This window comes from Lacerta agilis, chromosome 5 (assembly GCF_009819535.1).
Source record: "Lacerta agilis isolate rLacAgi1 chromosome 5, rLacAgi1.pri, whole genome shotgun sequence".
Lineage (NCBI taxonomy): Eukaryota > Metazoa > Chordata > Lepidosauria > Squamata > Lacertidae > Lacerta > Lacerta agilis.
Genome location: NC_046316.1, coordinates 44125105 through 44146175, shown reverse-complemented (window position 1 = coordinate 44146175; position 21071 = coordinate 44125105). Strand labels below are relative to the sequence as shown.

General features: G+C 42.4%; 1 protein-coding gene across 4 annotated transcripts in view; it reads left to right on the top strand.

Moving 5' to 3' along the window:
* Window positions 1-20135, top strand: part of GRK5 (G protein-coupled receptor kinase 5) — a 148007-nt gene extending 127872 nt beyond the window's left edge. The window contains exons 5-13 of one of the 4 annotated variants that reach the window (XM_033149529.1): window positions 386-576; window positions 3453-3490; window positions 4935-5024; window positions 5779-5987; window positions 9525-9662; window positions 11693-11830; window positions 16287-16418; window positions 17993-18061; window positions 18775-20135. In XM_033149529.1, coding sequence (XP_033005420.1) covers window positions 386-576; window positions 3453-3490; window positions 4935-5024; window positions 5779-5987; window positions 9525-9662; window positions 11693-11830; window positions 16287-16418; window positions 17993-18061; window positions 18775-18939 — 1170 coding nt within the window. In that variant the 3' untranslated portion in view covers window positions 18940-20135. Of the gene's footprint in view, window positions 1-385; window positions 577-3452; window positions 3491-4934; window positions 5025-5778; window positions 5988-9524; window positions 9663-11692; window positions 11831-16286; window positions 16419-17831; window positions 18694-18774 lie in introns of those variants that run through there. The other 3 variants (XM_033149526.1, XM_033149527.1, XM_033149528.1) reach the window with 3 other exon arrangements.
* The last annotated feature ends 936 nt before the right edge of the window (window positions 20136-21071 follow it).

Genomic DNA, 21071 nt, shown 5'->3' with positions numbered 1-21071 from the left:
GTTCAACTATAATCACTTTTTACATGATTGTTATTGTTTTCGGGGGGACTCCTGTAACTTGGTCTTTGGTTTCTCATTCTTTTGGGGACTGCCTCCTTTGTTTTGGTTGTCATCAGATCTCTATGTTTGCTGAAAAAATATTCGTGGCAGCATGACACTACAGACCTGCAAGTGATAATCTTTATGAAAATGACCTAGTACCACGTTGCTTCCAAATTTTCTGAGTTTTGTTTTTTAACCCTTGACGATTTGCCTAACTACCTTTGGCTCAATTGAATCATATGATACGTTATGTCATTCCAAATGCAGAACATTAGCAATGAATGAATATGTGTGCATCAAGCACCTGTCTTTGTGCTTTAAACTATCCCAACTGTTCTTCTAGGTCAACTTAGCCTATGCCTATGAAACAAAGGACGCACTCTGTTTAGTTCTAACCATAATGAATGGGGGTGACCTGAAGTTCCACATCTATAATATGGGGAACCCAGGCTTTGAGGAAGAAAGAGCCTTGTTCCATGCAGCAGAGATTCTTTGTGGCTTAGAAGACCTGCACAGAGAGAACACTGTGTACAGGTAAATATCATTCTGGTGTGTTCAGAAACTTATTGCAGAGTCTGTTTTATTTTCCTGAGACTTTACATAGATATTTATGATACGCAGAACTACCTCCCTGTTTTGTGCTTGTGAGTGGGCTTTTCAGGAGTATTGCATAAGGACCCATACATTGAAATTTTATGTAGAAGCTGCTCATCCATTAAATAATGAAAGCCATATACTTACAAATCATAGATCACATTTGTGGATCTGTCTGGAAAATGTTACAATCTTTATCTAGTTTCCCTACCTGCGACAGCCATAAGATTTCTATATTCAGTCCCCAGCCTCTCTGTCGAAAAGGCTCTTGAGTAACAAGGCTGGGACCTCTGCTTAAGACTTCGGGAAGCTGTGTTATAATGATTAGTTATCTGACTTTAGGTAAGCCAGACTCATATGTTCATAGATTTTCAGCCCTGGGATTACAAGGGAAGGGGCCATAGCTCTGTGACAGAACAGATGGTCTGTATGCAACATGGACTTCATTTTACTGGTGGAGAAATAGGAGACAGGACTATTTTGTGATGCACCCGGGGTCAACTTGTCCTTGATCTCGAAGAGGATAATTTATCAAAACATGGGATCCTTTTTCAAAGGGTCCAGAGCCTGGTGTCAAAGATCAAAATGGTTGGGCACCTCCAGCAGGGGTCCCACTGGCGAAACTCCTGGATGGGCTCTCGCCACTGCAACCTGCTTGTTCACCTGCATCGTGCTCTGACTCAGAGGGGGGTGAGCAAGCAAAAGGCAAAGAAGGTGAAAAGCAGTTTGTAGCAATGATGAGCTGGAGAAGGAGCAACAGCTGCCATAATGACCATGAGTGGTGGAGTCACTAAGGGAGGGAGACCATAGAGGGCATATTGCTCAATAACCCCTACAAAACACGGAAGTGGCACTGGATAGGACACTCACAAGTGCTATTTCTCTGTCCTGCCAAGTACATGTCTGAACTTCCATGAACATTGTAAGAATTTCCCCCTATTTTATTTTATTATTTTGCAATAGTGGGGGTATTGCCCCTTAGCTACCCATCAACAGCCAACATGTAGAATGCAAGAGAATTAAAACATTTCGGACTCGTCAAGGAAACGTTTAAAATTGGAATGAAGAGGTTTGTTGAGAATGACCTTTCATCCCACCTCTCCAAAGCGAATCTTTTTGTTAGCACTGAGAATAAGCATACAGTAGTATTTAAAATAAAGCCATCCATTTTCTTCTGCCTTCTCTCGCCCTTCACATATTTTCTCAGAGTTGTTTGTTTGAAAAGTAGGCCTGGTCCCATTGGTTTATCTTGTGAAGTTTATCTTGTGAGGTCAATAGGGATTTAAACCAACAAAAGGAAGGGAACAAAAATGTTCTTCGTACATGTGCCTTGGCTTATAATAATAAATAATGTGCATGATATGTTTTGTATAAACAAAAAAGTTCCCACTTGATTAGTAGGGAAAAACCACTAAGTTTTCTGTACGGTGATCGCAAAACCTAAAATCATTTAAAAGGGAGTAAATTGAAGCACTGTATAATGGGTGGTCCCCTCACAGTGCAAATTGCTCTAACAATCAACTTGAAGAATTATAGTCTAGCCAATTCACATGGTTGTTTCTGTGGTATCAAATTGCCCACCTTATTGTCACATGGGGAGGTGTTTGAAACAGCCCCTCCCAAATACAATAATCTGTGAAGCAATATTTTAACAAGTTTTCTCCAATGCATGAATTTAATAAAGCAAATGGTTATCCTTATAAAAATGGGGCGGTAAATAAGCTTTTCTACCTCAGAAGTTGTTGTTGATGTTTAGTCGTTTAGTCGTGTCCGACTCTTCATGAACCCATGGACCAGAGCATGCCAGGCACTCCTGTCTTCCACTGCCTCCCCCAGTTTGGTCAGACTCATGTTGGTAGCTTCAAGAACCCTTTCAAACCATCTCGTCCTCTGTCGTCCCCTTTTCCTTGTGCCCTCCATCTTTCCCAACATCAGGGTCTTTCCCAGGGAGTCTTCTCTTCTCATGAGTATTGGAGCCTCAGCTTCAGGATCTGTCCTTCCAGTGAGCACCCAGGGCTGATTTCCTTCAGAATGGATAGGTTTGATCTTCTTGCAGTCCATGGGACTCTCAAGAGTCTCCTCCAGCACCATAATTCAAAATACTGGAGTGGCTTGCCAGTTCCTGCTCCAGATGGATCATGTTTAGTCAAAACTCTCCACTATGACCTGTCCCATCTTGGGTGGCCCTGCACGACATAGCTCATAGCTTCTCTGAGTTATTCAAGCCCCTTCGCCACAACAAGGCAGTGATCCATGAAGGAGACCTCAGAAGTAAATATGTATAAATCGGCATTGTCTAAAAATAGGTTGTGAAATAATTAAATGGCCTTAATTAAAAAAATAAAAATAGTGCAATGGCTTTTTGAAATCCAGAAAGCCAAGTTGAGTGTGGATTATTATTTTTTTTTAGATGGTCACCACCCCTTGGGTCACTTCCATACACTGGGGCAAACTAGCCAGACGGGTGGCATATACATAATAAAATGGTTATAAAATTATTATTATTCTAATATTATGGTGGTGGGTTAGACTATACGTGATTCTCAGAGTTCTCTGTCAACACAAATCTCATTGAACTGAATGACCTTGTGCCAGCAGAGTGAAATATTATTTGATGGACTGGGACCTTCCATCTTGCAATAGATTTTTTTAAAAATAAAAATGACATTTTGAACTCTGTTTTCTGAGAATTGGCTCCCTGCTGTGTTATGGCTGGAAGGAAACAGCATTCTGATGCCTTGCTATTCCTCCAATATCAAAGCTGCTTTCATACAAATAATTGCAATCTTTCCTCTCTCTCTCTCTCTCTTTAATAGGGATTTGAAGCCAGAAAATATCCTGTTAGATGATTATGGTAAGTCTGAGAGCTTTAGGCAAGGCCTTTTCTTCCACAGTAAAGTAGCTTACATTTAGTTGTATGACATGGTATTGTGCAGAGCCAAATCATACTCTGAAGTGGGTAAGGCATGGAGCAGCTTCCACTGCTTTTCTTGGGATATAGAAAAGGATAGACATCCCAGAAAAGAGAGAGAAAAGGAAGTGCCATTATGAAAAGCAGTGGGTGTTAGGTTCAGGGCAACATATCTGTAATAAGTAAAGTTGTTCGTTCTCCTTATTACTCTGGGAATTTTCCTTAATAAATAATTATGGTGCTCAGATTTGTATGCTGCCCCCCCCTGCCTTTGCAGACGCACTCTATCCTACTTTTTGGAGCCATTTCCAAGACGAAACCCTGTGTTACTGTTTTTGATCAGCTGTGTAAAAACTAGTAAATAACATAGGCACCAAGTTGGCTACAGTGAGAACAGGAATGCTGTACTAGATGGGTCATTGGCCTGATCCAGCAGGACTCTTTTTGTGTTATGTTCCCTGCTTTCAAGGTGGGGGTGGGGAGAGAGAACTGGTTTTGGGTTGTGCTCGGTTGTTCTGTATTCCTGTTCCTAGGAATACTATTCCAGAAATTAAAATCTCCAAACCCAGAAATGAATGATGCTTTAGCCTGCTCTTGACCACAGAGATGATGCAGGCCAGCATAGGCCAACCAATCAGCTTCCTGAGGGGGGGGGAATGAATGAAATCCTGATAGTTTAGGGTACCAGATACCATGGAGGCTTTTACTCATACAGTCATATACACAAAGGGCCCCTCTCTATTGACACTCACTTTGTGCACACAGGTGTCAGGAAATTTATTAGAAAGAACATGCAGTACTGGGGTCGAGCTACGTAGTGTGTCTTTGCTCCTTGTCTCCATTTTGCTGTACATACACAAGAGCTGATAATGCCCAAAGTGAGATTATACGGAGCTTGATGAACAAATGCCCTGACCTGGAATAAGGCAGTTTCATTTGTTTCTTGATTGGTTTTTGAGATCTTTCAAAGAGCCAGTATCATTTTATTCCTTTAACATGCTTAGATTTATTTTTTATGATGTGAATTTTTAGGGGGAAATGATTGGGTTGTATCAGCTGATGGCAGGCCTTCCATCCACTGATACCCAGCCAGATGGGCGGGGTACAAATAAATTATTATTATTATTATTATTATTATTATTATTATTATTATTATTATTATTAGGACCAGTTTGGGGCAATTCTCCCTAACCCTCCCTTCTGCACTGCCCCAGGCACCTCTTTTAGTTTCTTATGGAGGGGGATTCCCCAACTCTCTGGAACAGATTTAGGGAGATGTAGGTCAGAGAGATGTCTTATCACCAGCTGAATGATACAACCCATTGTTTTGTAGAGGTATATAGCTATGCTAGAACATTTCTGTTTTTCCCCCTCCACCTCCTTTTAGGCCACATCAGAATATCTGATTTGGGTCTAGCTGTTAAAATCCCTGATGGTGAATCAATCCGTGGACGGGTAGGAACAGTCGGTTACATGGGTAAGTGATTTGGTACCTTATGTATGTTGCTATCAAAATTGTCTTCTCAAACTTGGTAATACCAGAAGGAAAAAGAAAGGAAAAGAAAATCATGCACAGCAAAACAGTCATGGACAGAAGGCTCTCTTTATTTTGATAAGTTTGAGAAAGATGTCATGACATAAAAGAGAAGTGTGAAATCCAGTTTAGCACTAAGTTTTATTTTTATTATTATATAATTTTTTAATTAATTTTCTGTTTTACAATTTAGAATATTCATTTAAACAACTTTAAAATATCAATGACTTCCCTTCTTCTCTTTCCATGGTTCATTTTACATATCATAAATCCCTGCATATTTTACATAAACTAATCCATTCAGTGTTCCATTATTACAGCCATCAAAACTTGTTTACACTGTTGAATTTATCTTAATGCTGCCAACGTTTTCAAGTGTACACAAGTTTCAGTCCACATATTAGTCAAATAATTACATATCAGAGGTTGCATCCAACATACTGCAAGGTACGTTGCTCTGTCAGCGCAAGGATTCATTCATTCATTCATTCACAGTGGAACTTCCTCTCATCATACTCCCGCAAATCCGTTCTGGGGGCTCCCAGTAGCAGATGTAACATGTGAACTGGTCCTTTTGCCAAATCAAAGCTTAGATGGAATCTTTTCTTTCGTTCTTGAATTATGGCTGGTTATTTAGCCATGGATGTGGTGATGTCAGTTCAGAAATAGATCCCATCTACCTCTCTTTTTCCCCCAGCTCCAGAAGTCTTGAATAACCAACGATACACCCTCAGCCCTGACTACTGGGGGTTAGGTTGCCTGATCTATGAGATGATTGCAGGACAATCTCCCTTTCGTGGAAGGAAAGAGAAGGTGAAGCGAGAAGAGGTAGACAGGAGAGTCTTAGAGACTGAGGAGGTGTATTCCCATAAATTCTCTGAGGAGGCAAAGTCTATCTGCAAAATGGTAAGGGGGCTGTTCTCTCTCTCTCTCTCTCTCTCTCTCTCTTCTTTCTTTCTTTCTTTCTTTCTTTCTTTCTTTCTTTCTTTCTTTCTTTCTTTTGAGACTTGAAGCCCAAATTTGTTAGTAGCCTGTATTGAATAGGTAATTACAGTTGAAAAAGATTAATCCAATGTTAACGCTGTACTTCAGGAGCATGGAAATCAACTAGAGGTCATAGAAGTTGCACTGAATAATCATTTAGGCTTTATAGTTTGCTCCCTCCCAAGTGATGTTTCTGTCTCATTACACAACAGAAGAGTATTAGCCATCCTGTGGCTCTGGGAAAAACTTTTTAGGAGCTTCGAGTATGTTGTCCATGGCCTTGAGAGGTAAGGGTAGCTTAATTAACTCTCCATACTAGTTCCAGAATTTTGAAGACCCTCAATCAAGACTCTTTCAGTTAACCCCCCCCCCCCCATAATCTGGGAGAGTGGGGGCTCTCTTCAAAATGAATATTGAGGCAGTGAGTCCTTTGCTGATTTTGGCCCAAGAAAATGGCCAGTCTTGCCACACTTAAGACTCACATTCACATGTCCGAACTGGCACGTGCTTTAATTCACTTGCACAACAAATTCAAATAGCTATGTTATTTTCAGTATAGGTGTGTGTACATATAAGTGTACATATTGAAATGTCTCCATTTCCCACTACAGTCCTTTACATGTCTTCATCTTGAGTCCTAAACTTTTAGGAGACACAAGAGCATGCTTTTGGCATCCATCTGTCGCAAGAGACAATGGAGTGTGCCCCTGAGGGTGAAGTTAAGCATTAAGCAGCACCAAAGTGACCTCCCTGGGCCACAAGCTTGGGCAGTGTATGGAGGTCGTGGGCTGCCCAGATAACACCCCCCCTCACAGCCTCACTGATGTGGTCCAAAGGAAAGCAGAGCAATATATTTGGCACCAGCTTGGCTGCAGGAGTTGCTGGACATGCCATCCAGCTGTCTTAGGGACTCTGCTCTGGATTTGTGTAACGTTTACTCCTTAGCCTTTTCTTCTCCTTTCAAGGCTTTGTTTCATTCAAATTAGCAAAAAACTCAGTTTGAACACACTGGGATGCTCAGTGAGGAGACAAGAAGAGGGTTCTCCACACAGTCCCTTAATAGCGTAAGTGATGAATAGCTTCTTGGTGGTGCTTTCAACAATTTCTAAAGGGATATGGGCCACAAAAAAATGCCTGGGCTTTTCTCTTCGTTACTGTAGTATGGCCATGTAGTAAGATTTATTGGATTCGTTTTCACAGTAATTTTTCTCTTCTCTTCCATTTCTGACATGGGTCAGCCATCTCCCATCATCCCTGATTGTTGACTGTGCTGACTGGGACAGATGGGAATTGTCCTCCACAACGTTTGGAGAACAACCACGTTGGCTACCCTTGATCAGAATGATCTCCAGTTGTGACTGTGGCAGCCTATCAATAACAAACATTTGAAGGAAGATTTCACCATTTATTCCATTACTATGTGTGTTCTTCCTGTTCCCACCTATGAGAACTGTGAGACTGAATGTATTCATAGATTTTCTTACAGTTATGATCTACTAAAGCTGTGCAAGACCCAGTCCCGATCTCCTAATAACTTCCCCCAGTGGTGCCTTTTTTTGTTTATGCATTTCTGCTGCCTTTCTGTCTATATTTTTCTAGCTTTGGGAACAGTTTAGTTGGAGAATTTTTCCAGAAACAGTAGCCTAATCATTGACAGGACACAAGCAGGAGCTGTTCCTTTCCACTGAAGATGATTTAGATATATACACACACACACAGTATTGAACTTTCTGTTGCTTGTATAGCTGAGACCTGTTTATGTCCATTCATTTTTTTAAAATGATTTTCTAATTACAAGCCTATACAAACATTTTTTTGTTTACATGGTCTGTGTTAACTTTTCCATTGCTGCCCTCTAATGGACAAAGAGAAGGCAGCTGTATCGCAGACTGCTGGATTTATGTATAGGCTAAGTAGGCTGAAGCCTAGGGCCTCTAAATCTAGGGGGCCTCGCCAGCCCACCTGCTCCCCAGCAGGCAACCTCCCCTCTCCCAAAATTGCAAACCCAAGACTTCATGCAAGGGCAGGGCAACTCAGGCCCAGCAACTGTGAGACTCAGGGCTAGCCATTGGGGCCCAATTTGAAGCAGTGGGGCACAACTTGATTTTTTTTTGTAGGGCCCCAGTTCACAGCCAAAGTCTGCAAAAACTTATAGATGTAAATAAAATCCATCTAGATTGCCCTGGTGCGGGGGGCCCCTTAAGAGCGGTACACGGGGCCCAGTTTGGCCAAATGGCTGCAGTTGCCTTAAGGTCAGCCCTGATGAGACTGTGCAGGGGTTGGACTGACAAGCCCTGGACCTTCTAGGTCAGGCATCTCCAAACTCAGCCCTCCAGATGTTTTGGGACTACAACTTCCATCATCCCTAGCAAACAGGACCAGTGGTCAGGGATGATGGGAATTGTAGTCCCAAAACATCTGGAAGGCCAAGTTTGGGGATTCCTGTCTAGGTCCCTGGTGTCACTATTCAGAGTTCGTCCTGGCCAGGCCTTCGCCCTGGCATTTAACAATAATATCTTATGTCCTTTAGAGGGGAAATTGTGAATTGCAGAATTTTAAATACCCGTCATCATCCTTGGCTTCACTCAATTTTGTTTATAACGCTCTTCCATTTTCTTCTAGTTGTAAGGGTAGGGGATGAGGAGAGGCCTCACAAGTGGACTAGCCTAGGGCCTCTCTTCATCTAAATCCAGCCCTGATCACAGCTTGTGTTTTACAAAAGTCCCTTTTACCTCTACCTCTTGAAAACATACACAAGAAGAGTTTCAAATCCAATGCAGAAACAGAGTGTGATAGGAATGTCACATGTCGCATAGGAATGTCATGCTTCTTGTAAGTGGGAGGTCTTCCGCATGAACTTGGGGGGGGGGAGGGGAAAGCACCTGTCTTCGATCCCTAAGGTCCTGGTTCTCCTTAGACATTTTTGTACCTGAACTGAAACGAGAAGTGACAAACACTTTTCTCTTGACTGTAGCCCATTTCTGACACACTTGGAGAGAGACAGGTGGCAAAAAAGGAAATCTTCTAATTAGCTGTCCATTTAAAAATAAAATGAAATGAAAAGTACCGGCTTATCTATATACTTATTTTATTGTATAATTTGATTATATACATGGTATATTTAATGCTTGAATTGGATTGTTTTATTGTGCATTTTAAATTAAGGATGTTTATATTTTAATGCTTGTGCAATTAATCTTATTTGTAAACCACTTATGAGCCTATTCTGGCATTGATGTGCATGTGAATATAATTTATTCCTCAGAAGCCTTTGGGATGAGATACACTCCCTGTTTTCTCTTTGTTAAAATGTGTAGTACAGTTTGGTTGTGTGAATGAATTTATAAAGGCCCTGTTTATGGGTAGGCAGGGCTGTGAAGGTTTAACAAATGTACCTATGTGTGTGTTAAAGTAATTAAACAACCGCTATCTTCCCATCCCATTTGTCTGTTTCTCCAGCTACTGACCAAAGATGTGAAGCAGAGGCTGGGTTGTCAGGACAATGGTGCAGCCGAAATAAAGAGGCACCCATTTTTCAAGAGCATGAATTTCAAGCGCTTAGAAGCAGGAATGTTGGACCCTCCTTTTGTCCCTGATGTAAGTGATGCTTGAAAGAGAATCTCAGTACTTGAAGTGGATCTTGAAAGCAACCCATGGCATACACCACTTGAGACTGTTCTTTCACATAAATGGCAGCTGCTTGCTTTCTGTTCCCTGTTACATTCTGTTTTCCTTGAGAGCTAGCATGGTTAAGTGGCCATATGTTGACCTTGGATGCCAGGGTCCGATAATTCTTCATTCAGTCACATACTTTTATTTCAGGGTACTATTTTTGATAGGGCAAAGTCACTGGAGGGCATAAATGGATTTAACAGCAATTTCCAAGAACTCTTAGGACCTGTAATCCTGTGAGGGTAGCTAACAATCTCTTAGCAAATACTTCTCGGAACATTCATTTTAAATACAGTTCCCAGGATTTTTTGGAGGAAGCCGTGACAGTTGCATTGGTGTAATATAGAGGTGAAATAAGCTTGTAGTGTAGATTACTTTTCCTTGCAACTTTGCAATGGTGAAATCGGACTAGTATGTGGTTAGCAGGCCTGGCCCAAAATGTTTTTCTGCTTGAGGGGATGAACAAGATGGTGGTTCCCTTCCCTACCCCCTCCAATTCGACAGACAGAAGCAAACCATACTGACAGCTGAATCTTACTCCCAACAGTGGTGGGAGAAGAACATCCTCCAGACTATTTTAGAAAGGATAGGACAGGCTGTGTGGCATTCACATCTGTACCTTCCAACACCTTGTCAGGACAACCTGGGAGTATGTTGGCCAGTCTATCTCTGTACAAAACAGACTGGAGCTGGGGAACAAGCTATAGCTGAAAGGGGGCTCTCTGTGAGTCTCCAGTGACAATGTTCGATCCAGGATAACCCCCAGGCTTCAACAGAAAGTATACTAAGAATAATATTTCATCAAAACAAACCAAGCTGTTTTACCATTTTCCTCGCAAAATGGATTTGAAGTGTCACCTTTAAAGCGCTTGGCAATGAAACCACACATTTTCCGATACATTCATGTCTTGTAATTGTCATCCATTTCACTTCTTTTTCAACCAGCTCTCTAAGAGTTTGGCTTCTAGGCCAAGATTGAAAAAGTTACTTTGCATGCATCCCACTGGGGTTTTCTAGTTATAGATATGCGCAGAGTGGCTGCAGTTCATGAGAGACAAAATCCACGCCTAGTTGGACAAGCAGAGCAAACTTTGTAGTTCTGTGAGCCCTGGTCTAAATGTCAAGTCAACTGAAATTTTCATTCAGTTAGTTCTCCCTGTTAAGTTGTTTCTGTTTAAAAGGGGGGAGTTTGTTTATCACTTTAAAACATTGATACTCCACTTAATATTTAAAAAAACACTATATATTTTTTCCTTTTTAAATATTGGCGCTGCAATTTTCTATAATGGAAACGCTTCAGTGTATAACTGCTTTAATGGGGAGGGGAGGGCAGTAGGTCATGGGTGGAGCACTTGCTTTGGGTACTGAAGTTCCCATGCTCAATTCCCAGCACCCTCAGGCCTCAGACTCCTTGTCTGACACCATGGAGAGCTACTACCAGTCAATGCTGATAAATCTTGAGGCCCATGGGTTGATGGTTTGAATCTGTATAAGGCAGCACCTGACATTTCTTCCTAGGTAGCCTACTGATTGTAACCATGCCGATGAGGCACAGCCTGACAATTTGTACCGTGTTTCTCCTAAAATAAGACACCGTCTTATACTTTTTCCCCTCAACAAAACACAGTATGGCTTATTTTCAGGGGATGTCTTATTTTAACCGCGTCGCATCGGTACGCTGCATAGCCACGCCTTTCCAGGCTGTTTTAATGGGAGGTGCCACGTCACTATGGCTTATTTTCGGCGTATGGCTTATTTTCGGGGAACGGCTTACATTTCGCAAATGCATAGAAATCCTGCTATGGCTTATTTTATGGCTATGTCTTATTTTAGGAGAAACACCGTATTACAATGCAGTGCTGCTGTTAAGCATTGTCATTCAGCAATTCATCCACACATTCTGGACTCTCTCACTTTACTTTACTTTTCTTTTCTTTTCTTTCTTGCTGCGGCAGCCCAGAGCAGTGTACTGCAAAGACGTGTTGGACATAGAACAGTTTTCAACTGTCAAGGGAGTGAACCTGGACCAAACAGATGATGATTTCTATTCCAAGTTCTCCACAGGCTCTGTTTCTATTCCATGGCAAAACGAGGTAAATGAATACTTCTTTTTCCCTGTCAGGTGATTCTAATGCAGGGGTCCCCAAACTAAGGTCTGGGGGCCGGATGCAGCCCAATTGCCTTCTAAATCTGGCCCGCGGACGGTACGGGAACCAGCGTGTTTTTACATGAGTAGAATGTGTCCTTTTATTTAAAAAGCATCTCGGGGTTGTTTGTGGGGCCTGCCTGGTGTTTTTACATGAGTAGAATGTGTGCTTTTATTTAAAATGCACCTCTGGGTTATTTGTGGGGCATAGGAATTCGTTCATATATTTTTTTCAAAATATAGTCAGGCCCCCCACAAGGTCTGAGGGACAGTGGACAGGCCCCCTGCTGAAAAAAGTTTGCTGACCCCTGTTCTAATGCTTCCCGCCCTCAGCCTTTAAAAAATCCATAAATACCCATATGTTCATGGGAAAATTTGACACATTAATATTCCTTTCAAAGGAGAACAATTGTTTTGATAATGTTGATAATGTTTATGTTCGTGCCTATTTTCTTTTTCTTAAAAATTAATAAAATATATTAAAATACTAAAAATTCCATGAGTACCAAATGAGACCTTTGAAGTTCTCTAATGGACCGCAGAGTTCTCTTCTTCATTAGATTTTGAAATATGTTTCAGTGCACAGAGATAAAAGCCAACAACGTCCGAAAGATTTGTATAGATCTTGGGTGTAGATTTGAAGGGGCTACCCTTCAGTTGGGCCCTATTAGAAGAATGAGGCAAGACTAACCTTCTTTTGCTTCCTTGTTTTATTTTTTAACTCATCCTGAGGTCTCAAGCACCGCCATGTCAGGGAGTGGACCCCAGCAAGCTTGCAATAAAGCGCCAATGCAGCCTTTTGTTTCTTTAAGTTGACATGGGTTGCTTTTTTCTGCAGGGTTTTTATTTGTTTATTTCCAGATTTGTTCTGTTTAAGGGATTATAAACCACTTCCAAGCGAGTGCTGCCCTGGGCTGTTTTGGCAGTAATGGTGGGGTATAGATTTAATACATTAAATAAATGTTTCCTAAATAGCATACAGCGGGGGGGGGGGGGGGGGAACCAGCAACATACCGTATTTTCCATGTTATAAGACTAGGTTATTTCCCTTAAAAATCATGCTAAAAAGTGGGGGCTTGTCTTATACATGGGTAGTTGGTTGCTGCTGCGGCTGTCAGCAGCTATTGTGCGTGTTATTGGTTGCTGCGTCAATGGGTGGTGTTGATTGGCCGATGCTGCATCAATTGGGCGGGCGATTGGCAGCTTCTGCCGGCGAGGGGACAGACGGGAGGTGGATTTTGCTCAACAACTCTGGGCAATCCTTCCCCCCAAAAAAGCTCAGCAACTTTTTTCCATCTCCCCCCATTTTCTGAAATTTCAACCCCCCCCCCCAAATAGTCTTATACATGGGGGCGTCTTATAGACAGAAAGAATGTGATTTAAAAGGAGCAGCATTGGAGCTGAGCTGCAACACTGGCTTCATAGCTGCAGCGTCGCTGCCACTGACCAGGAGGAAAGAGGCAGTGGGGGTGTCAGGGTTGTGTGGGCACACCAGCTGGAGCATCAGATTGACTCTGCGGCTTCCCTGTGTCTCCATCCCTTGCCCCTCTCCCTCCCAGTAAGCAGCAGTGAGCCGGGGAAGCTGCTGCTTTCACCCCAAGAGGCAAGCCATGAATGAAAACGAAATATACCAAGTTGTCTTGCAAACAGATCTTAAATAAAGAATGGGGAAAATTTATAATTTATCTTAAAAACCATTGTAAATAGTTAAAATTGTTAGTAGGATTGGAATAACACTTGTAGTTTAACGGTGAATTTTGGATATTATGGAGATGTAAAAGATTTGGATTATTATAAAAGATGCAGGAGGAAATGCCTAACAACAGGACCCACAAAGGGGAGGAGGGAAGTCCAGGAGATTCTACGGAATCTTGTCTTTATGTTGTACATATGTTGGATATGTGATTGTAAAACTGTAAATTGAAAAACCAAATAAATAAAATTTAAGAATAAAAACAGATCTTAAAACCATCAAAACACAAGATTCCTTGCAGTATTTAATATGAAATGGCCAAGTCACTCTTCAGGGAAACCTGCCTTTAAAAAAGGTAAATTTCTAATAGCCTCCCGAAAGCAGAAATACCGGGTGCTTATGTAAATTCAGTCAGAAGCTGATTCCACAGAACTGGAGCCATAGCCCTTAAGGCCTGGCTTCTACCGGTAGTTGATTCCAGACGTACTTATTGGGCATGCAGAATGGTGGCCCATCAGAGGAATGCAATTGCTCACCAGGGGCAAAAGGGACAAGGCGTTCCCACAGTTAACATGGCCCCACATAATTTAGAGGTTTAAATGCTAAAAGCAACATATTGAGCTGAGCATGGTGGCACATTGTCAGCAACCACAGTTCTCTTAGCAGAGGTGTCCTATTGTGTTGGGAGAATGTCCCAAGTCCACAGCCTGGCTGCTGCTTTCTGCATGAACTGCGGCTTCCAGACTATGCCCCAGGGAAGCCCCACATGGAGTGTGTAGCAGGAATACAATCTTGAGTACCACCATGGCCAAGCTATCCCAGCCCCGGAACGGATGCAGCTGTCTTATCAGCTGGAGTTCGTAAAAGACACTTCTAGTTGTTTCCTAACCTGTTTCCTCCTTCCTGTTACTGACTGGTAATGCATTCTAACAATGGTGCTTTTGAAAGGTGAGCCCCTTCACAGCCTTGGGAAACCTCTCAGCTCAGTTTCTACAACAAGAAGATCTGAATCTCATTCACAGTACGGAGCTGAAAGATTTCAACTTCCCTCACTCCGGCACTGTAATAGAGGAATTGCCCCATTGCAGCATTGGGATGAGAAGACACACACACACACACACACAGAGAGAGAGGGGGGGGGTTGCATGTAGGGGCTTGTGTACTATGTGAGTATATATGGAGGGCATGTGGGTGGCATGCAGCCCTCAGAGATTTCATCAACCTTTGATGTGACTCTCAAGTTTCAAAGGGTTAGCCATCCCTAATCTAACCAATTTTTGGATCATAAATTGACAGGATGGAGTACAGTTTAGAGATCTCCAGAATGGTTATTAACTAAACTACTATGAGCGTACTGTTGTGTTTAGTTTATGCTGTTATGCATATAATATTCTCCATCATTGTGAGGTTCATTTTGTTATAGGAAATAGGTTTAATTGGTTCAGTACTAATTTGTTGCAAAGGCCTAAAGATTCCACTTTGAGTTCTGTTACATTTCCCTTCTTCCCTGTTGCACTAGTTTGAGGTTTAACAATGAACACTTGTTCCAATAAAACACATTTCCCACTGCACAGCAGCATGGAGGCAAATTCATTTCACATTGTACTGAATTGTTAATACATTGTGGGAACCCATAAATGGCAAGATTGTCGACAGAACTGCTGCCCCTCTCTAGGCCATCCAGCTAGTTTTCCTTTCATCATGTATCTGTAGAGTTGCTATCCTGTGCACCACGACACTCACGTAAGTCTGTGTGCAATCAGTTTGACACAGAACGAGTGCAGAGTTGTAGCTGCAAGGTTATCCGTTGAACTGCAGAGGTCTTCACAGACAGCAGACTGCTGCTTATCCACCACCAGAAAGAGAGAGAATGAAAACGTCAGCTAGTTGAACTGCCTTCTAGGCCACAAACCAGTTTTAACTTCAAAGATGGCAGTCAGTCAGGCTATGAGTCGAAACCGCCCGACAGGTTTTCTCAAATGACAATTTACTGATGGATAAACACCCCCCCCCCACTACCCAGCACCTGATGGAAAGCATATGCTTGAAAGCAGAGGTGGAGAACCTATGGTCCTCCTGTATTGCTGGACTCCCATCAGCTCCAGTCAGCATGTCCCAGTGGTCAGGGAAAATGAGAGTTGTTGACTAGCAATATCTGAAAAGCAATAGCTTCCCTGTTTCTGCCTTTAAAGAATGGTGGTCTGCAAACCTGAGACTGAAAACCTGCGTGGTTCAGAATGCCACATAGGCCCCTTTCCCCATATGAACCTGCCCAGACTCAGAGATCAACAATTGAGGCCCCTCTGTATGTGTTCCTCCTCCAAGAGGTGTTTAGAGGGTGGCCTTAAACAATCCTATTCCCTGGGACAGTGACAGATTTAGGATGGTGCGGGTCGTTGTCTATCTTGTTGACATCTGATGGGAGGGTGTTCCACAGGGTGGGTATGACTGCTGGGAAGGCCCTCTGCCTGGTTCCCTGTAACCTCACTTTTCACAATAGGAAACCACCAGAAGGCCCTCTGAGCAGGATCCAGTCTAAATGATGGAGATGGAGAAAGGAACATTTTGAGAACATTTGCATTCCTTGGGCGGGAGAGTAGGGGCTGCAATTTTCCTTGGTTGCCTAAGCATTTTCAAACATGAGGCTTCCGAGCCAAAAATGAAAATGCAGGTACAATAATGTATTTTCCTCTTCTTTTCATTTTGCTAGATGATCGAAACGGAATGTTTTAAAGAACTAAATGTGTTTGGACCAAATGGTACTATCTCACCAGACCTTAACAAAAGCTACCCGCCGGAACCACCGAAGAAAGGATTGCTGCACAGAATATTTAAGCGTCAGGTGAGAGCCTTGAGTCTTTGTGTGAGTAAGAGCCATTCTAAATGGAAATGGATTTTCACATTACATATGAATATTCATTAGTCTGGATTGAGGCATTCTTTCTGACATACAGTTGAGCAGAAAGTGCTTTAAAAGAAAAAGAAAAAACATTCGCGCCTGCTGTAACTTTTGAGAATTTAAAATTTCTCATCGCTGTTGAAACAAACATAATGAGTTTTTCAAATAAAAACTCACTCTGCAACAAGTAGCAAACAAGAGCAGAGAAGAATTCACTTAATGGGATCTGTAGCTTGCTCTTTTTCAAGGTCATGTATATGAGATCCTCATTTTAAGCAGACCCGTCCTTTGTTTCAGGAAATACACAACTTTGCAGTGGGATTGCAGCAAATATCAGGTTATATTCAACATAAGTATGTAGTGACCTCTACTTGCACAACAGGACTTCACAACAGGACTTCCCCCCATGTGCCTCCTAAAACTTATGGGGGTTCTCCCAGCCCCTCAGAGCAGATCTGAGGATGGAACGACAGGGAGGGAAATTTCCCACTGCACAAACAGAAGTTGTTCCACCCGCACATTCATTTAGTTGAATACCGCCCATTATTCATTCCTGTTCAGGGAGGCCAATAGCAAAGTCTAGGGGTAAGAGCTTGGAGATTTGAGAGCCATTCATACTGAGGGTGAGATGAAACTGAGTGGCCATGGCTTATAGTTGTGTCCCGCATTGGAATTGTTCAGGTATTTAGCAGAGAGGAAAGGCATGGAGCAGAAGTCAGGAGCAGGTGTGCATGGGGTTCAGTTGGAACAATGCATGGAAGAAGGGGTGAAAAGGAGCCAGAAACATTCAAGGTGGGACAGCTTTTGTTATATGACAATCCAGGGAATTGTGCAGTTTGTTTAGATTTACATCTCAAAGGGGGAGGAATCCAGCAGAGCAGAATGCACTGTAATATAATTCACTGATATTCTTCACCACCCCCTGTCTTAATCCACTGAATTTTCTGACGTAATCCAAGCACAGCCAAATCAGGTAGTCCTTATAATCCTTACAAAAAGTGCTCAAGCTTGGACGTTGGCTTACCTGGATGGGGAAGCTGTGGTCCTCCAGATGTTACTGGACTACAACTGCCAACATTCTTGACTGTTAGCCATGCTGGCTGGAGCTGGTCGGAAAATGGAAAATCTCTGGAAGCCACAGGTTCTTCATCCCTATTGTAGCAGAAACCCAATAATGAGTAGACACCAAGAACACATCTCTTCATGCCCTGGCTGTCTGAATGTCATGCATACCTGGAGTCGTTATTTGCTTAAAACTGGGGCTCAGCATTTTATGAACCTACAAGGAACTTGTGGGAGACATGTAAAATTGACAAGTAGTTTAAAAGGCTACAATTTCCCCCTTTTGTACCGCAGGTTTGTTAAGGATCCAAGATTCAGAATATTTGCAGCTCATCACTGGCAGATAACATTTCATCCTGGGAACTCTAGACCAATGTGGTGGATGCAGAACATTCTGGGAATCTTAACTTCTTCTTTTTTTCAATCTCTCTTTCACTCTCTTTTAACTCTTTCAGCATCAGAACAATTCCAAGACTTCTCCAAACTCAAAGGCCAGTTTAAATCACCATATCAATTCTAACCATGTAAGTTCAAACTCCACTGGAAGCAGCTAGTTCTATCTTGGCTTTTGTGAATCTGCACTTTGCATCCTTCCACTATACTGTATGGAGCTTCGAGGATGAGAGAGAGAGAGAGAGAGAGAAAAGAGAGAGAAATTGAGAGAGAAAGAGAGAGCACCCGACATTGAGCTAGAAGATCAACGAGTCTCCTACTGAGGGAGATTTCCCCCCCCCCTCACCGTTCCTTCCAGTGGAGCCTCCCATTTTCATGAAGAATTTTCCTCTCAGGTCTGTTTTTGGAGGTGGCACTCGAGGTCTCGTGACTCACCGTTGTCTCTGTAGGACATTGCAATAGAAATCGGAGTCCAACAACTTGCACGTATTTAAAATAGCATCATAACTAGAACTGAACTTTGTCCTTATTATTTTTAAAGAAAAGGTTTTGTAAATTTCTCTATTGTCTCAGTTTACATTTTGTACATTTGTATTTAAATGAAAGTCGGACTTGGGGATGTATATTTTCTGAGAAGCAGCTTGTAAAGCCATGTGTTTTAAGACTTTTTTTTAAAGAAAATCAAAGTGACTCAAGACTTCCAGAGACTTAAAATGAGTTGGTTTTGTTTTGTTTTGTTGCAAATATAGAAATTTATTCATACGTTCCTTTTTTCCATATCAGTTCTGTTGATATGAATTTTTATGCCATGCTTCATTCTCTTTTTCATCTGTTTCGTTTACGGCAACACTGCAGACTAGTGTCTTCCCTCTGTTTTGTTACAGGCCTTGCATTTAATGCAACCTCAAACATACAGTCAAGATTTGCTATCTATAAGGACGCTAATACACTATGTCTGGGGTTCAGAATGTCATGGGACCAATGCTGTTGCTATTTGCACTTTTTGTAGTTAGAATTCCCTTTTATGTTTGTTGCTGAAAAGCCACCCCCCTGCTTAAAGTCCCTCCTCTCTCCCCTCCCCCACAAACCCACCACCCCAGACCTGTTTCCAGTGTTTCTGTTATTCTTGCTAGAACAAGAAGAGCTAACATACATGAGCTCAGACACAGGAAGCCACCTGCTCTCCACATGAGAAACTCAACCTTTGCTGCTCATGTCAAGAAGATGCCAAGAAAATGACTTGATATCATCTCCAGGTGGAGTTTTGCACAGGCCATTGAGAAAGGGTGCTGGATTCATGTTGGATGTTGCAGTAATAAACTTGTGACTCTTGAGTTCCTATTGCACTGATCTATATAGCTCTTGCTGGTTCCCACCCTTGTATACTGCATCCCAGGCACAAGAGCAGAATCGGTATGGTTGATGCAGTCTACCTACCAGCAAGTATTCCCAGCTCCCCTCCTCTTCCATATGCAACATTTTGTTTTGAAGTAAAGAGAGTCCCAAACCACAAAGCTTTGCTGAAAATGGCAGCTTCCTCACATGACAGTACATCTTTTCTATCCCATGTCTATTTTGCCAGAAACTTCAGAGTGTAACTTTGCATCCTTGGCATTAGGGCATAAAGAAGAATTGCAACTTGATCTATCGTGTGGGCATGTGGATCACTGGAGACAAACATTTGTTTTTACTTCCGTCTTACAGATGACAGCTCATGCAAATTTTAAGAGCTATGAATAGCACAAACAAAGTGAGCAACAAGTAGCTTGTTTCAAAAGAGATTATTTTAGTCAAATCACCACACTTAGTCTATATGTTTCTAAGCAGCAGGAGGACACAACATTTCAAATGTTCCATAAAGCAATTTAAAAATTGTCTTGACCCAATGCATAGGAACCCATTTGTCTTAGGACTGCTTCATCTGTTATGTTTGAAATACATTCTTAGGAGTTGTAGCTGAGCTTAAAGATTTGCAAAATGGAAGATATAGGAAGCTCTGGGATCTGTTTGAGATTTTTACACTACCTGCATCTTTTTACCAAGATAAATTAAGATGTTGACCACATTTAGCACTGTGTGAATGAGCAGAAACTGGCCTGTACAACACTCTTGCAGCTTCCACTCCCTTCCTTCTGCTCCCATGTGACTAGGAGAAGGTATTTCATTTCGCTTAGTTTCATTTCCCCTGAATCCTATTTGTTACATATGAAAGTAGGACAGGGGAGGTTCCTGCTTTTCAATCTCGCTGTAACTCTGGATACCATTGACCAGCTCCATGGAGGGAACACGATGTTACAAGGATTCTGGTCTGATCTACTGGACCAAGTCTAAGAGAACAGCATTGGGAGAGTGCTTTTCAGGCCCCTGGGAGTTATGCAGAGCACTATTTATCCCCAGTGCTTTTTGATATCTAGATCAGGCACGTCCAACAGGTAGATCGTGATCTACCGGTAGATCACTGGGTGTCTGTGGTAGATCACTGGTAGATCACTGGCTCCCCCCATAGAAGCTCAACATCCTTGGGTCACCTAAAAAAAGTTCAACAGGGCTTTCCTCCTCCCTAAAAAAGAGCTCAACAACTCTTTCACCTGAAACCCAAAAAACAGGGCTTTCGTTCCTAAAAAAAACTTCAACAACTTTGACCTGAACCCCCCCCCCCAAAGGGGGTAGATCACTGCCAGTTTTTAACTCTGTGAGTAGATCGCAGTCACTTGGGAGTTGGCCACCCCTGATCTAGATGAAGCCTCTGGGCGCAGTCAATAGGTATTTGAGGGCAATTTGCCATCAGGATGCTTATAACACTCAGCTCTATTTCTCCATAACATCTGCATCAGGAAAGGTCATGTGGGCCCTGGGCCTAGATGCAGTGATGAGATGGATGAGGAGAAATAAGCTGAACTTGAAAACTGGCCTTACAGAGGCTCTTTGGGTGAGTGCTTCCCATGTCTGAGAAACTGGCCAATTTCCTGCCCTGAACAGGTTGCACTCCCCTCTGAAGGAGCAGGTATGCAGCTTGGGGGCCCTTCTGTATCCAGCTTATTTACTAGAGGCATGTAGCTAGAAATGCCTTCTACCAGCTCCAGCTGGGGTAACAGCTATGGCCATCCCTGGCCCAGGAGAGCTCAGCCACAGTAGTTCACA